Source organism: Alligator mississippiensis, chromosome 5 (genome assembly GCF_030867095.1).
Source record: "Alligator mississippiensis isolate rAllMis1 chromosome 5, rAllMis1, whole genome shotgun sequence".
In the NCBI taxonomy this organism is placed as follows: domain Eukaryota; kingdom Metazoa; phylum Chordata; order Crocodylia; family Alligatoridae; genus Alligator; species Alligator mississippiensis.
In genome coordinates, this window is record NC_081828.1 from 8,170,597 (window position 1) to 8,187,737 (window position 17,141).

Genomic DNA, 17,141 nt, shown 5'->3' on the forward strand with positions numbered 1-17,141 from the left:
GGGCCAGCAGAGTCTGTAAAGGTGAATCACACTGTTTACGTCTGGCAATGCAGTCTTGGAAGGGGGAAACACCCGGTTTAGGTCAAATAAAAAGCAAGAGCGAGACAAAAAGGTGAAAAGGGTGGCATAGCGTCCATTGTTAAGTGTTATTTCTTTCCTCCCACGGCTCAGGACTGGCAGAGCGCTCCCTGGAAGCACTGGGGCGGTGGCGCTCGCAGCGCGGAGCGGAGCGGGGGAAGCGCGGGGCCGGGGCCGGGCTGCTGCCGCCGGGCGCGGGGCGGGCGGCTCTGCCCCGGACTCCGCGAGCAGGGATTCATCCCAGCCAGGCGATCCTCTTCACGGACATTTGAAAAAGGCACGAAGAGCAGGAGCTGCCGAGGCCACTTTTCTGATCTAACCTGGGAGCGGAGAGGCCTTTTGTGTCTCCGCCTTAATCGTGTTTGTGCTGGGGACAAGTCGCTTCTGTGAGCCGGGACGATTCACGGAGGAGGAAATCGTCCTTTCAGTGTTGCATCACCGACAGGTCCGGCCCCGCCCTGCCCTGCCTGGATCGCCCCTCGGCGCCCCGGCGCGCTCCGCTCGGTCCGGGGGGCACGTCTGCACGGCGTGTGCCACATTTATACCACGTGGTGTGCACGCGTTCTGTACCACACTTGTACATGGTGTGCACACATTTAATACCACATTAGGTGCACGCATATTTGCACCACATGTGCACATGTTGTGCACACATTTGTACCTTTTATACCACACTATGTGCATGCATCTTGTGCAACGTATGTACATGTTGTGCACGCATTTGTACATTTTATACCACACTATGTGCATGCATCTTGTGCAACGTATGTACATGTTGTGCACGCATTTGTACATTTTATACCACACTATGTGCACGCATTTTGTGCAACGTATGTACATGTTGTGCATGCATTTGTACATTTTATACCACACTGTGTGCACGCATCTTGTGCAATATATGTACATGTTGTGCACGCATTTGTACATTTTATACCACACTATGTGTATGCATTTGGTACCATTTTGGTACATGTGCATGCATTTTGTGCCACATTTGTACATTTTATACCACACTGCATTCATTTTGTGTCACGTGTTGTAGCGCATGTTGTGCACACATTTGTACCTTTTATACCACACTATGTGCACGCATTTTGTGCCACATTTGTGCATGTTGTGCACGCATTTGTACATTTTATACCACACTGTGAACGCATTAGGTACCATTTTGGTACATGTGCATGCATTTTGTGCCACGTTTGTACATTTTATACCGCTGCACGCATTTTGTGTCACGTGTTGTAGCGCATGTTGTGCACACATCTGTACCTTTTATACCGCACTATGTGCATGCATTTTGTGCCACATTTGTGCATGTTGTGCACGCATTTTGTGCCACGTGTTATGCACACATCTGTACCTTTTATACCGCACTATGTGCACGCATCTTGTGCAACATATGTACATGTTGTGCACGCATTTGTACATTTTATACCACACTATGTGCATGCATTTGGTACCATTTTGGTACATGTGCATGCATTTTGTGCCACGTTTGTACATTTTATACCACACTGCACGCATTTTGTGTCACGTGTTGTAGCGCATGTTGTGCACACGTTTGTACCTTTTATACCGCACTATGTGCACGCATTTTGTGCCACGTGTTGTGCACGCATCTGTACCTTCTATACCACACTATGTGCGCACATTTTGTGCCACATTTGTGCATGTTGTGCACGCATTTTGTGCCACGTGTTGTGCACGCATCTGTACCTTTTAAACCGCACTATGTGCATGCATTTCGTGCCACATTTGTGCATGTTGTGCACGCATTTTGTGCCATGTGTTCTGCACACGTCTGTACCTTTTATGTGCACACATTTGTACCAGGCTTGTGCGTTTCGCGCGCGCACGCCGCGGTGCTGCGGAGCGGCGGCGGCGGCGGCGGCACGGCCGGGGTGGGAGCCGGCGCTGCAGGTGCTCGTGCTGCCTGGCGGCCGATGCTCGGGCCGTGACTCGCCCTCGTTTGCACCCTGCGCGTGTCAGCCATGCCGGAGGCTCCCCCCCGGCTCGCTTTTGCGCCGCACCCCAGACGGGAGGGGGCGGAGGGCGCTCGCCGTCCCTCCGCGGCATCCCCGGCGCCGACCCCCGCCAGCCCGCGCTCCCCGCCGGCCGGGCCCCCCCGCGCCCGCCGCCTTTGACCTTGGGCGGCCGGGGCCGCGGCCTGCGGCGGGAAGCAGTGCGCAGGCGCGGCCGCATCTCCGCGGAGCCTCCTTAAATCCGTGCCGTTAAAATGTGGGCGGGAGCTCGGCTCAAAAAGCGCCCAAAGTTTTTTCTTTTCAAAAAAAGCCGAGGAGGTGGCAGGAGCCGCGGCGGGCGCAGCCATGCGGCCGGGCGCGCAGGGGCGCGGAGCGGGGCGCGCAGCTGGGCGCGCTCGCCCGGGGCGCCGCGGCTTGGCGGGGCCGTCACGTGTGATCGCGGGGCGGGCGCTTGGCACGGGGCGCTTTTACGAGTATTTACTACGAGGTCCGCTGCGGGCGCCCAGCCCTGCCCGGGCTGCTGCGGGGCGCCCATGCCCTGCCCGGCCGGGACGGGTCCCGAGGCATGGCCGAGCCCGGCGGCGACGAGCTGGCGTCCGCGGCTGCCCGCGGGGACCTGGCGCAACTCGCCCGCTGCTTGCAGGAGCGCGATGGAAACGTGGATGCGCGCAACCGGTTCGGGAGGACGGCGCTGCAGGTTGGTCTCCGGGCTGGGGGGGGGGGGCCCCATTCACGGCCTTTTTTTGGAGGGGGGTTGCTGTGTTTTATCTCTGGAGCGGCTGCAGCTGCCTGGCATGGCGTACTTGGAGGAAAAGGGGGCCACGGCGTTGCTCGCAACGGGGCTCCGGGTGTAAGAGCCGCGGGGGAGGAGGGCAGGGCAGGTCTGTCAACACGGCGGGGTTGTTCTCCGGAGGTCGCTTTGCTCTTCCTTCACCCTGTGCCTTTCGACACGCGCCCATGGGGTGGGATGGGGCTTTTCCTTCCTCTGCTGCCGCCGAGCCAGCCTTGACCTCTGTGCCGTGGCAAACACGCCGCCCCGCGCGGGCGCTGCCGGGCGGGGGTCCCCGTCCAAACCCCGCTTTCCAAGCGGGCGGAGGGGCCCGAGAGGGCAAGACCGTGGGTCTGCATCTGCAGGGATGAGGTTTGCAGACGGTCGTTGGAGCTGATCCAAGTCCTGAGCACTGGGGCTGATGACAGATTTTTTTTTTTTCTATTCTTTTAAGACTATCATACAATGAAGACGAAAATGAGGGAAGAGAGGCAGACACAACCCCCCCCACCACCCCAAATAGACAAGCCATTGATAACCGAAGGGGAAATCTCCTCGAGTGGCTGTTTGCACGCCAGACAGGGCAGGGGAACGTGAAATAAGAGCCGTGGGCGGGGGGGGAGGGGGGTTATTCTCGAAGTTTACACTTTAAAACATAGTTTCTATTTTAAAAAGTGACAAAACGGTGTGCACTTTTGAAATGTTTTCAAACAACAGAGGGATTGCAACTCGAATGACAGCTATTTACTCAGCTTTGGCTTATCATCAAAATGTAGGGTCTCGAGAATGAGAATCTCTTGTAGGAACACAACCTTGATTTCCTTTTTACATTTTTTTCCTTAAATTCAAGGACTGTCAAATTGTCCCTGCGCTATTCGCCCAGATACAGGCGATTTACTGCAGACACTGGTGACACCTTGGCAGGGAAAGGAAAAATGTGACTCAAAAAGACACCCATCCTAGCTGCTGTAGGAAAGCAGGAAACCTGTATCTAGATTTTTATCCACAAAAGGAGGCTGAAAATCTGAGTTGCAGTGCAAAAGAGATATTTTTTCCCTACAAATATCAGCACTCACTGCATGTGGACTGGGGAATATTTTACAGTTCCTGTGACTCCTGGCACTATCACCCACTTTTTATTGCAACTGAATCGTAACCGATGTAGTGAACCACAACAACAATCAGAACAGGGGAGTCTGACTACTTGTTTTCAGTTTGTATAATCCTGAAACATTTTGTGGGTGAGTGACCCAGCTCAAGAAAGATTTCTGTCGATGCAGCCTCGATATTACTTGCTCTGGAGTCCACCAAATGAAAGTGAGCACAGCGCACGTTGTCTCCTGCTGCTCGTTTCAACACAGCGATTCAGCATTGTCTTCCTCGAGTCTGTGCTTTTCTGTTTGACGAGGCAAACCCATGGAGGCCTCGGCTACAGACTTTGCTAATGCATCTTCCTCACAAATGCTTTCTCCTGCCCCGATTCCCGCCCCCCAGAGAAACTTTACAGCCTCAGCTCGGGTTAGAGCCCAAATCCAAGTACATTAGATTTATTCTTTTTTTTCCCCCCAGCTTTCTTGTCTTGGTTCCCTTGCACGTGTATAGCCCCCTCCCAAGCCTCGTAGGGTTCTTGGGTGCTCACAAAACACGAACAAATACGTCTGGGTTGTACTAAAAATACTGTGCACTTATTTTCCTGAGAGATAAATGTACTTTCTATAATCTCCATCCAGAATTAAAAGAAATGGCAGGTAACCTGCACAAAACTATCTCAGATAAATACTTTTCTGCAAGCCCCAAACCAGCCGAGTCTATTTGTCCCCACCTAAAACAGACCATGATAAGCTGCTATATAGTTTCGAAATGCTGCAGCAATGATGTGTGTTGTGAATGCCTTTTTTTATCAACTCGAAATGCATATTATTATTTTTTACAGTAGCTTCAGGTTTTCAATCCATGCCTTCTATAAACTGTAATTTATGCTTAATGTAGTGCAACTGTCATCCTTGTTTATGCTAAGAAGAGAAAGAATCGTAATAAGATTTTCAAGATTGAGAATTAACATGTTAAATAAAGGAAACTTGTTCAGAGCAGTTTTTCATAATAAAACCGTTTAGTTGTGACAGCAAAGTCTCGAAAAAAAGCACTGTCCTCAGTACGGGGACAACTGTGAATTAATTAGTTTCATTTTATGAAAGACCGGGGGAAAAGAAGTTCTTGGGAATTCCTGAAGCATTTGTGTGAGTTAGCTAAACCCCCAGTCAGACCCCAATATATCCGTGTGCTCAGTGCTAGTGGTTTCATGTGCTCAGACAAGGGTAAATATATCAATTTTACATGTATATAAAAAAACCCATCAGAACCACTGATCGCTTCTCGGAGGGGCGATTTAAACAACAGCCCCCGTCCTGGGTTGCTTAGATGCGAGTTCAGCTCTGAGATAAGACGTTTGTTTTACGAGAAATAGTGGGCTTTCAAAATTGTTGCTCTGAGTTCTCCATTTTGAGCAGCAGGCGATGAAGCATAGGTCCTGCAGGAAATCTCGAAGGATTATTTCTCTTTTAAATAGGTCTATGGCAGAGCATACACACATTTACATTTATTTTATTTAATTGTATTTGTTATTTTTGGCAAAATACAGTGTAAGTATTAATTGGAGAATTTAGGGAAAGGCACTCCACATTTTCCACTGCAGTGTAAAATATCAGATCCTTTAAAAAAACCCCATCCCTGCTACAGTGAACGAGTTTAAACAAGTTAATAAAGGTTTCTCATCACGGATGGTAAGTGGAACTGGATGCCGCTTCCCTGTCATAAATACAGAGGCTGAGACAGCTAATTTGAACAGGAGAAAGGCATGCTTAATCTCACCTGCTGCTTTTGGACACTCGTGTCCTGCGGGAGAAAGGCTATTTCTGTGTAAATGATGAGATCATCTAGAGTCATGCCGGGGTTAGCAGAAATTGGGAAAGGAGGGTTGCCAGGGTCTAGGGGGCTGCCCTGCCTATTGCCACCCGGCGCGGAGCAGGACCACGCCGGGACAGAGACAGGAGCGAGTGGACGGAGGAGTTTGGATACAACCGGCACTCTTAAACTCGAGGGTTTTTGTTGTTGTTTTTTTCCTCCCCCGCCCCATAGGTAATGAAACTTGGGAACCCAGAAATTGCCCGGAGGCTGCTGCTGAAAGGCGCTGACCCGAATTTGAGAGACAGTACCGGATTCGCGGTCATCCACGATGCAGCCCGCGCCGGCTTCCTGGACACTCTCCAGACTTTGCTGGAGTTCAAAGCCGACGTGAACATCGAGGACAACGAGGGGAACCTGCCCCTGCACCTGGCGGCGCAGGAGGGCCACGCGCGCGTGGTGGAGTTCCTGGTGCGGAGCACCGCCACCCGCGTGCAGCACCGCAACAGGCGCGGCCACACGGCCTGCGACCTGGCCCGCCTCTACAAGCGGGCCGCCGTGGTGCAGCTGCTGGAGCCCGGCGCCTCGGGTGCAGAAGCCGCCGGCGTGAATTAAAGGGACGCGGGGATCCTGCTCGGGCTCGGGCGGCCCCTCGGCTTAGACTCGCATTTCTTACAACAAGATTTCTCTCTCCCTTTTGCAAACCCGCCGGGGTCAATCTCCTGGCCCGCCGGGGTGGATTTTTGTAGCCCAGGATTTTCTTTTCAAATCACACCTGCCCCGGGCACCCCCACGGCGGGGCACTCCCCGCGTGTACGCGCTCGCCCCTCTCGGTATCGTTTCATACCGTCTGCACGTGTGTTAGGTCATCCCTAAGGGACCGATAAGCTAGGATGCTGCGTGTTGTTGGATTTGTCGTTTGTCAGATGGACCTTGCTTAGTGGGAGACTCGTCCCCGAGGTCTGAAGTCTGGTTTCAGATGAAACTGGGCGCTCGGGACCCGGCCTGCCGGCCTGCGGCGACCATGCGGCCCTGCAAGTGTTGGGAAATAGCTGCCTTTTGACACTAACACGAGCTCTGCTGAGGTCATTTGCTCTCTAAATTTAGATACTTACTTTCCCTCTTCTCCCCGGCGGATTTCAGCTTTCTCCAGCCTGCTTCGGAGATGAACACAAACAGCATCGTGGACTTTTGGGTTGCCAGAGACTCGCTGTGCCCATTTCCCAGGTTCAAACCCAGAGCCAGAGGAAGCCCTCCCCAGGGCTGGAGCACAGTCTGGAACATGCCCAGTCCACAGACTCAACGAAGTGTAGCCACTATTTAAGAGATACTTGCTTTTCACCAGCTTTTTATTTTCTTTTTAATAAACCATTTTATTGTAGCGGACTCTCACAAAACATGAATATTGGAATACGACAGAATTTAGAAGGTATCACTTTTTTTTTTCTTTTAATAAAATTCTGATATTATCGCTTGCACCTAAAACGCAATGTATATTCTGTGACAACAGCGTGGGTAGTATGTATAAGACCAAAATGTACTTATTTCTATAGATGCAAGTGGGGGCCTCGGGCCTCGGAGGGACTTGAGTCTATCGAGCCTTGTCCAGCATTAGAGACGCTGTTTGTGTCGGACCCGCAGTGGGAAGTGTTTTATTTGTAGTTTTCGAAACATTTTAACTGCATTCAGATGCAATCAACTCCAAGTGTGATTGCTAGATAACCTTCCACTACAATTTGAGCGGGGATTCTAGGGGGCTGAAATTGTTTTTAACTCTCCCCAAAAGGTCTTGGCCTCCCCCAAATCAATAACCATTGTTTTAAAATGAAAAGAAGTTTGGTGAAACTGTTGATCGCATGTCTACTATACACCGGCGGCCACGCTGTTGCTCTGCTAATAAAACATCTCTGTGTAATGCAAAGCCGTGTGCATTCATTCTCGTTGTAGGGCCTGCTTCTGGTCCGTGCCCATCTATCTCCGCAGGATGGTGGAGGAGATGGGCGTTTTATGGGAAAATCCTCCCAGCTTCTGTGAAAAAGATGCACGGGGCAGCTGGGTGACAGGACCCAAGCCACACTTCCTGGTTGTGTTTACAGCCCTCTCCCTTGGCCCGAAGCACTGAGCCCTGAGCTCGAGCTTTGCTCCTTGCAGGGAAGCGTCCGCCTGGCAGCCCCACGGCCCGCGGCCGGGCCCGTCGTGGGCTCGCGCCCTGCGCCTCCCGTCCGGCGAGGAGCCACACCTCCCCCGGGCCCACCTGCCGGCCCAAGCCGGGTCTGGCCTCTGGAGCTGTGCAAGCTTCATGCCCATCCAGCCCGAATCGCGGTTTAATTAGCGGGATCCCAAACCTAGTGCCGCTGCCTTCGGGAGCCGGCTACAGCCCTCCTCCGACCCCTTCTTCCAACACGGGTGTTTTCCAGTTCGCCCGAGCTCCACTTCATAGTGTGCACGAACAAAGCACAACCCCCTCCTGCACTGGAAAATGAAGGGTTGGGGGTTGTTGTGTTTCTTTAATTAATAATTTGACATTTCACTCCGAGCAGTTCCCAGAAGTAAGATTATAATCTCAATCTCTCGTTCTGCAACTTCGCTAGCAGAGAGAGCTGCTCCCCGGGCTCCAGCAGCGGCGCAGAGGCTGGAGAAGCCCCGGCGCCCCTCGCCAAGGGGCCAGGGAGTGCCAGGACCTGGGCTGCAAGGGGAGGAAACGTGGGGTCCCTTTCTGCAGCTGGTGGAAAAAACCCCAGCCCTTCCCAGTCGCAACGCGGATCTCTCTGCTGAGCAAAGACGTTGCTAACTGAACGTGGGTTTTAGAAACAGTTCGTGCGGTTCTCTCCGAGGAGCTTGACAGCGGCAAAAAAAATAAAAACATAAAAACAATAAAATGCAGCCTGGGTTGGTCGGTGTCACCCGAAATATCGCAGCGGGGGGGACAGGGCGAGACAGGAGCTGGTGCTCGGAGCAGAGGGGCCTGCGGTGCTCGAGGTGTGCCGGGACCGCGCTGCGCAGCCCGGGGGGGAGCGCGCTCCGCCGCCGCCGCCGCAGCCGCACTCCGCGGACAGGAGCACGCAACCCTGGCCCGTGCAAGAAGGGAGCGGGCACTTGGGAGCCCCCGGGCCTTGCTCCGCGGCCCCGACGGGGGAAAGGAGCCCCGGGGGCGCGCCGGAGCCCGCGGCTGCCCCGGGCACGCGGCATGCCCGGGACGTGCGCCGAGCGGGGCTCCGGCGGGCACACGCGTGCACACGAGACGCGCCGCGGGGGCAGGCGGGGGTCTCTCCGTCTCTGCTCAAGATGTCGGCGTTTGCACGGCCGGGAGCCCCCGGGGCCCGGCGGGCCGAGCCGAGCCGAGCTAGCCCCGCCGCTCCGGGACCGTTAGCTCGTCTCCTTTCCCCTTTCTCTTCCTGTCCAAATATTTTAAATTTACGCGCCTGAAGTAACAGTCTCGTGTTATTTATTCCGTGCCCTCCGCGGGCCCGGCTCGCGGCGCCCGTCCCCGGGGGGCCCGGCCCTGCCCCGCGCCCCAGGCACGGGGCAGCCTCTCCCCTCTCTGCCCCGGGGAGGGCGGATTCGTCGGCCGGGGTGATGCATCTTTCTCTGACGTTGCTTTTTTTTTCTTCTTCTTCTTCTTTTTTGTGTTTTTTGGGGGTTTTTTTTTTGGAATGACTTTTTGGGGAATGTCCGAAAATCGTGCGAGAGCCGTTCCCCGGGGGAGAGACGGCGAGGGTGGCGGCGGGGCTGCGCGGAGGTGGAGGTGGAGGTGCCGCCTCTCCCCCGACGCCCGGAGCCCTGCTGGAAGGACAAGCCTCGGCAGGGATATTCTTCGGAGAGTTTGAGAAACAGGGAAGTTTCTCCAGGGCTGCTTTCCTTTTGGAAAGGCTCCCGCCATCCCCCCGGGACGAATGACAGGGCGGCTACCACCTCTTTGACTCATTGGGACCCACTGCGACTTCAAGGACAAGAGTTTGGGCGCTGGATATTTTGAAACGCTGGCACCGCCTTCGGCTGTTTGTTCCCAGGAGGAGGTAAGAAGTAACGTGAGAAAAATAGGAGTATGATCCCGGCACCTGCGAAAGCACAAGTGAGGTGGATGCATTTTGTCACCTGCCTTATATAAAATGGCTTCTGAACCACAGAAAGAATCAAAATGAAGAGGGGGAAGGCAAGTGTGAGGGGGATAGTGTTAAAACTCATTTAATTTAGAACATATGGGACACAATGTTCAGCCCCAATCCCATTTTACATAGTCTATCCAATCAGCACTAGCCAAGTAAGTGCTGCACTGCCAAAAAGAGGTATGTTTCCCCTGAAAAAAAAATATTTAAAATCAGCCGAAAGCCAAGGATGTAGAAAACCACTGAACTGGGTTTCCAATTGCATTTCTTTGTTCCTCTATCAGTAAGGATTTTTTCCTACTAAGAGTAGAAATAAAGAGGCATGTCACTATACTGAGTCAATAAGTATTTTGAATAAAAATCTTGTTTTCCTGCTGGAAAACACCAGGCATTTTTGTTTGGCTCGGCTGTCACTAAACAGTTAATTAACAGCACCACTGGGAAGATTTTTCTTACTAGATTGTGGCAAGCAAGATATCGGTGCTTTCTGGGCTGTATTCTGCAAGCCAGAAGTGCAGGAAGCATTCGTGTGACATCATGATTCTGTTGGTTCCTTGTGTGAAGGTTAATAGCAACAAAATGATATTTTACTCATAGTTTTCTCCATGCAGGCAAAAAGATTTGCACAATAACAAACCTCAGAAAAGCTTCTGCTTGAAGATTTTCAGAGGATTCATACACTTGTGCACAAGTTCTTGCCAGAGTTTATACCCTGTGAAACTTGGGGGCAATACAGAATACACACCAGGGTTATATTCAGAATAGGCTGCAGCCGATTCTTAAATGAAGCTTTCTCTGAGCAGAGAGTGCAGATTACTTGCTCGGATGTAAATGTAGCAATACAGGCCCTGCTCGCATCAACTCAACGAGCCTTTCCTCCTCCAGGTACCTTACTGCAGAGGTGATGTAGCCTCATTTTGTAGCTTCAGTCCCCTCGGTTCGAAATCAGGCAGGCAAGGAAGGATACGTGAATGGCTGATGATGAATTCTGCATTATGAACTCTTGTTTTCATTTAGAGGTGGTGAAGAATAGGCAGATGAGGTGGGGGGGTTTTAATCACTAAGTAGTACACAAGCAGGCCTAGAAATTGAGCTGGTAATAATAAAGGCCAGATTTGTTTTCAACCCTTCAAAAGGACAAATGCATTCACAAACCAAAAGTAAAATAAAATAATGCTTAACTCTGAATATTTTATAATCCCAAGGGGCACATTTTTAAGTATATGAACTGAGCTGTCTGAAATCTCTTTATTATTGTGTTTGTATGAAAAATATAAATAGAAAAACAAAATTTAGGCCTTTTATCATCATGCTATGATTTATTCGTTATTTTTACCTAAAGATGTCCTGGCATCCAAGACATTCTATAGAGGATGCAATACATATTAATTTTGTACTCTCAGAAAATAAGTGTAGTGTGCTAAAGATAAAAAAAGCCTACATTGCATTGTCATATATTAACACTGTCTACAACTGTATGCACATGAATTGAAGTACACAGCAATTTCCTTGATGTATGAATGTTCTGACTTAGAGAAACATATTGTTTTGTGTAAAGAAGGTGGTAGACAATTAACTGTATTCATTTAATCTAATTACAGGCCTTTGAGGCAAAAAGCTGTCACTTTTCACTGCAGAATGTTCAGAGAAGTTAATTGAAAAAACATTGCAGCCACAAGGCAGTACAGCCCCATCCTATAGTGGATACTAATTCATTTTTCCAAACGTGTGTGCCGTTGATGCTTATTAAAGATAAGGGTAAATATTACACACTGGAGCAAGGCAGATTCTGCGTAAGCCTCTTACACAACACTCCCAGTGAACTGCAACAGCTCTGCAATTCCAGGGTTGACCACAGACAGTGAAATATGCCAAGCTGTATGGTGGTTTTGTAATATGGACAAATGTCTAGGATGGATTTGGAGGAGATGAAACACATTTGAGTTGTGACATAGGTCAGAATTTGAAATGAGGCCCTCTTCTACAAGTGATAATAACCACCTATGTGTATTAGTTCTCTGTACAGTCGAGTTCCCTTAACAATAATAAAACAACAATAGTGATCATATTATTTGAATGGTTTAGCACAGGTATAATTTTATAATATATCCTATATAAACCTAAAATGTATATAACATAAAATATGATGTGATATTGTAATATAAAATATACAAGCTTCAGTTGGCGCACACAGCTCCCAGTGATCTCAGCCGACATGGCACAGATCAATTGCAGTGTATGAGACATCACTTGTGTCATAAGAGCACATACCAATAATATTGGTATCTAATATTTGTCTTATTCTCAAACTGAAAAAGGAAGTGAAGCTGTGTGGGCTCAGCCTTGCAAATAGTAGATGTGGCCTTTCAGATGAAAGATAAAATAATCCCTCTAGTTCTGCTACTTGCAGGGGGAGGTGGCTGTTTATATCAATAATATCTAGGCTTCCAAAACTGTCCCCTCACCATGCACTCAAACACCTCTACTTTCTTTTCCTCTCCACTGCTGAACCCATGAAATCCACTGTCTGAGCAGCTGAGAGACCCCTCCAGAGCAGTATGTTCCACTCATTTCTACCAAAAGCATCTCCTCTCCTGCCAATCAACTGACCTCACTTTCAATTCTGCCCGGTGCTCTGGGGGAAACATTGCAAACACAGGAAGGCTCCGTGTCCTGCTCCCACTTGTGATGCTTGTTACCACAATGGCCTCCAGCAGGAGGGAGGAGCAATTGCAAGGACAGTCCTGGTCACCCCCAAACGCAGACAAGGTGGGGTTAGCGCAGGCGCAGTCTGATCCACACGTATGTACTGCCCAATGCGCTTTAAGGCAGAAAGAAAGAGGAGTGTCACCAAGCTGAATGTAAAATGTGCTTGGCAAGCTGTAGACATGGCTGTCAGCACCACCTCAAATTTTAAAATGTATTTAGTTCTTTTGAAATAAATCTTGAAGAAAAATTGCCACTCTTGTTAAAGAGGAGGTGTATTACATTTTAAGACAAGGAAAGATGTATTGACAAAGTCACAGAAGGCCTGAAAACAAGATGTATAGTGAAATGCTGATTGTCCCCTTAATTCTGGAGCTCTGATTCAGCAGTTCAATAATATTTTATAAGGAAGGTTACTTCCTTTTACTTCCTGTAGAGCAAGAGCTAAATTGGCCATTCCCATCCTCATTCTTACCTCCACTGAAGATGAGGCAAATATTGAGCTGATTTCTAAGCCAAAATGTCTTAAACTGCTCTTCTCACATACCCACAAAGTCCTGTCCCCCTATTCTCCTGCTGCCCCTCTTCTCTTGCTCCCAATTTCAGAGCTCCTCTCCACTGTAGTTTTGGGGTTTTTTGCAATCTTCTTCTCAACCCTTTCATTCCTCCACAATTAAATCAGATGCTTCTTCCTACCCATTCTTGCTTCCTGGGCACGGAGAGAGGAGTAGAGGGCATTATGTCACTGATACCAATTTTAAAAACATAGCACCACAGCAATCTGGAGAAGCTGTAGGCGAAGCCCTACAGCCCCAGAAAGTATTATGCTCACTTACCCTTGGGAAAGATGCATGTGTACCTACCGTAGCTGTGAAAGAAAGGAGCATGGCCAGCTCAGATCAAATCTTTGGAAAATTTAGCTGCTAAAACTCTAGCGAGGTCTCCACTGACCATGTGCAAATTGAGATATTTTTGCAAGCTTAAACTTTGCCAAACTTGACAATATTTCCACAGGGTCAGATAATGACACATCTCTGAATTCAGAACCACTGTGCCAAATGTCAAGCTCCCCCTTCCAAATAAGAGAGCAATAAAGTCTCACAATTAAAAAATTGATACAATTTTTTCAAACAAAACAAAACAAATGGCATAAGCCCTAACCTTACCTTATTTCCATCAGGAAATATGCTGCACAAGAACAGTGGCAAAAGAACTTAATCCCCAACACCAGTTCCCACCCCTCAGAAAGGCAGCTGCCCCGCAGGGCCTGCACTGCTCTTAACCGTCTCAGAACAAGCCTTGGGCGGTTGAAGGAAAGCATGCACTTATGGGACCTCTCCAATGATGCTGGTGGCAGCTGTGGGGCTCAAGCTCAGATGGCCAACCACATCATCTCCAAATGCCCTGATGGCCCTCCTTCAGGCACCCACGGTCGTATTGGCATTGACCACTCTACCTGTTGCTGGGTTTCTGGCCCTCATGCTTCCAAAAGATGTGTGTGGTGACACTTGCTTCAGCATCGCCACCTTAAATGTACCTTACAGTAACACCATAAGCAGACAAATATGAAAAGAGCAATAACCTAGTGTATTTAAAAGTTATTTGAGTCTAATCTGGGTGCACACCCACTCAAATATTTTAATCATGTGATTATTGCCTGTTGTCATTACCAGCCATTGCTAAGGTTTTTTGAGCGGTTTGTTGTTGTTGTTGTTGTTTTGGTTACCTTAGCTATGTATTTCTTTCTATGACATGGCAAAATTTCTTTTTAAGTGTCATCTCAGCTCTTAATTTTCAGTGCTTAATTTTGGAATCATTCCAACATATATGTAATGTTTTTGACCTTTAAAAAATTACTGTCGTGTTAGTGTACTTTCAATCTTGACTCTATTTTACACCATTTCTTTATGGAAATTAGGAAAAGATCAGTTTAGGGTTGCATATCAAAAAAATTTGTCAGACAGCATGAACTACTAAACTGAAGCTAGTCCAATGGAAAAGACAGAAAGAAGATCCCTTTTATAAAGTATTAAAAGTAGATTGGACCAAGCTCTGGAAAGTGTATGTATTGTAATGAGCAATGTATTTACAGAAAAGTGTATTAGATTACCTAGTCTTTCCCCTCTTTAATATCTTAGTTACTTCTCTAAAGTTTGGAAGCCCTCAGAGAGTTAAGTATAAGATGCCTGAAAATATAATGAATTCATAAATTAGATGGCCAGATAATGATACCACCCACTGACACAACTGGGATGTTAAATTTATTATGTAATGAAACATGTATTGAAATAGATATTTTGCTTGCAAAACTATTAACTGAAATTTGCTGGCAGAATTCTCACGTTTTGCATTTAATTCTAAATGTAGTGACACTTATAATCATTTTTGTAACTTCTGATTGTGATTCCCACAGTACAAGCCCAGTTTTGTGAAAACATTGTCTCCCATGTTTAGGATTCTCCTCAAATAGTCTCATATTTTATAGATACATGAAAACCATTGTTATTATAGCATTCAGGGTTGTGGCAGCTGAGGCGATTGCTCAAGCAGCATAAACTAATTCCAACAAAGGACTCTAGATATGAAAGAAGAGATCTTAAATTAGACTCTGACTTCACTGGAGAGCTAATGGATAGAGCCCAGTTCTGCGGAGATGCAGTCACTGCTAAGGTGACAGATTGCTGTCTTTAGCACCAGTTGTATCCTTTTCAAATCCTGGACCATCACGGCTACACCACCACTCCAACCCAGAATCAAACAGGAAAAGTATTTGATTGGCTTTTCTGTTTGCAGTTCTAGGGGATGAGAGGATTCAAACTATTATAAGGTAGTGCTAAAGATGCAGAAGAAATGTTCTCCAGTCTAAATATGAATGTTTGAAAAGTTTTATCAAAAATACACACAAGAGAAGTTGGCCTCTCAGACAAAGGTCAGAATACCTGCTTGTTTGCTAAAATACTGAGAAGCTCTTAACTGGCCTTCTAAAATAGAATATTAACTAGGTCTTAGTGAATCCATATTAAAATTCTAGATTGGAAAAAAAGAGGTAGGTGTAAGATTTTAAACAAGAAAAATGACAAATAATATTAACTTCCATTTTTAAGAATAACCTTTTTTTTTTTTTTTTTTAAAGAAATCAAGTTACCTTTGAGGTCATACAGATGAAAAAAAGGAATACATGAATGTATTTCAATGCCTTGTTAAGGCTATAGACATGTATTTCTGGAAATCAAGTTTCCAATAGTTCATAAATAAGTTAGCATTTATGTCTATATACTACCCTATATTAGGGCTCACATAGTCTAAAATGAGTTAAATAGTGTTTATTTCATACATAATATTTAATAATGTTTAAAATCAGAGGAAGACTCGTTATTAACCCTGATAAGTTTATATAGATAAGTGAAACAAATTCTACACTTCTTTTGTGTTCTCATGCTTATTACAGCATGATATAATTTGATATGTTTCTAATTATATTGCATCCACCCTTAGAAAAAGGCATTTCAGAACAATAAGACTGCTAGCAACTACTGTTCTATTCTTACAACTTTTTGGTAGCTACTTTAGTGGTTTGTGAATAATTCTAATTTTATTTAGTATGTATACTGTTATATTTTTCCATAGGAGAGAACTACTGTCACTGGATTTGATATTCTGTGCTCAGTATTTCCAACATAATAGTAAATGAATCCTTACATTTTAGCTATATAAAAAGTGATCTTATTTGTCCATCAACTAAATGGAGGGCCTTTCTTTACATGTCTAGAGAGGAAAATAATTCTCATGTAAGCAGAATTTGCAGATACTGTGCTTGCATTGTGCTTTCATTTTTGTCTTTTTGTTTTGCCTTTCATTAAAGATGTTCACATTTCTAATTTAAATGAACTCTAGCATCTCTCATGTTCCTAATCATTGCTTCAAAAGGAGTACAGTAAATGATGATGCCAAATACATCTTTACCTGATTCCCTTATATATTACAATGGATTAGATACAAACCAGCATTAATGTCATGCAGTTAAAAGAATTTTCTAATCAGGCACCCACATTTTAAAGAAGTTTCTACTCCTATTCAGCTAACAGACTTTTAAAATAGTGAGATTAATTTATTCCATCTGTGTATTCTGAATCATATCTTCTTATTTATATTAGGAAATTAGAATGTAAGAGCTGGCATTTACTGGGTCAGACCATAAGTCCACTTGCATAGGATCCTGTGTCTCAGTGGCAGAGAATGGATGCTGAGAGGGAGAGTAAACAGGGTATGACCAGGGTTTTTCCCCACTGTTCCTCTGCCACTTGCAGCCTCCAGCATTTAAGATCTAGGACATTCAATTAAATTAAATTGTTGATTTCTGTTAGTACTGCAGAGTAATACAGCCATGGGAGAGCATGCTGGATTTTTTTCTGTTATCAGTAAAACTGTCTTAAGTTCACGTTATAGAACCTTTATTACTGGTGATGACGTAAAACAACAAAGATCTCTCTTGATTTTCAGATCTTGGGTTGATTACGAAGTGATGAGAGAAAATAATGTTTTACTTATAAATTGATCAAATTGGGTATAGTTTTTAAAGACTAAGTGGAGCTCTATAAT

General features: G+C 47.0%; 1 protein-coding gene across 1 annotated transcript; it reads left to right on the forward strand.

Moving 5' to 3' along the window:
• Positions 1–2,399: 2,399 nt before the first annotated feature.
• On the forward strand, positions 2,400–7,651 carry CDKN2C (cyclin dependent kinase inhibitor 2C). Its single transcript, XM_006267359.4, has 2 exons — positions 2,400–2,757; positions 5,965–7,651. The coding sequence occupies exons 1-2, from the start codon at positions 2,626–2,628 to the stop codon at positions 6,343–6,345; spliced, it is 513 nt and encodes a 170-aa protein (XP_006267421.1). The 5' UTR covers positions 2,400–2,625; the 3' UTR covers positions 6,346–7,651.
• The last annotated feature ends 9,490 nt before the right edge of the window (positions 7,652–17,141 follow it).

What these genes read in the sequence shown, in the direction of transcription:
- CDKN2C (XM_006267359.4), top strand. Translation starts at nt 2,626, where the DNA reads ATGGCCGAGCCCGGCGGCGACGAGCTGGCGTCCGCGGCTGCCCGCGGG. An exon ending in TCGGGAGGACGGCGCTGCAG is followed by an intron (nt 2,758 to 5,964) that starts GTTGGTCTCCGG and finishes CCCGCCCCATAG; the next exon opens with GTAATGAAACTTGGGAACCC.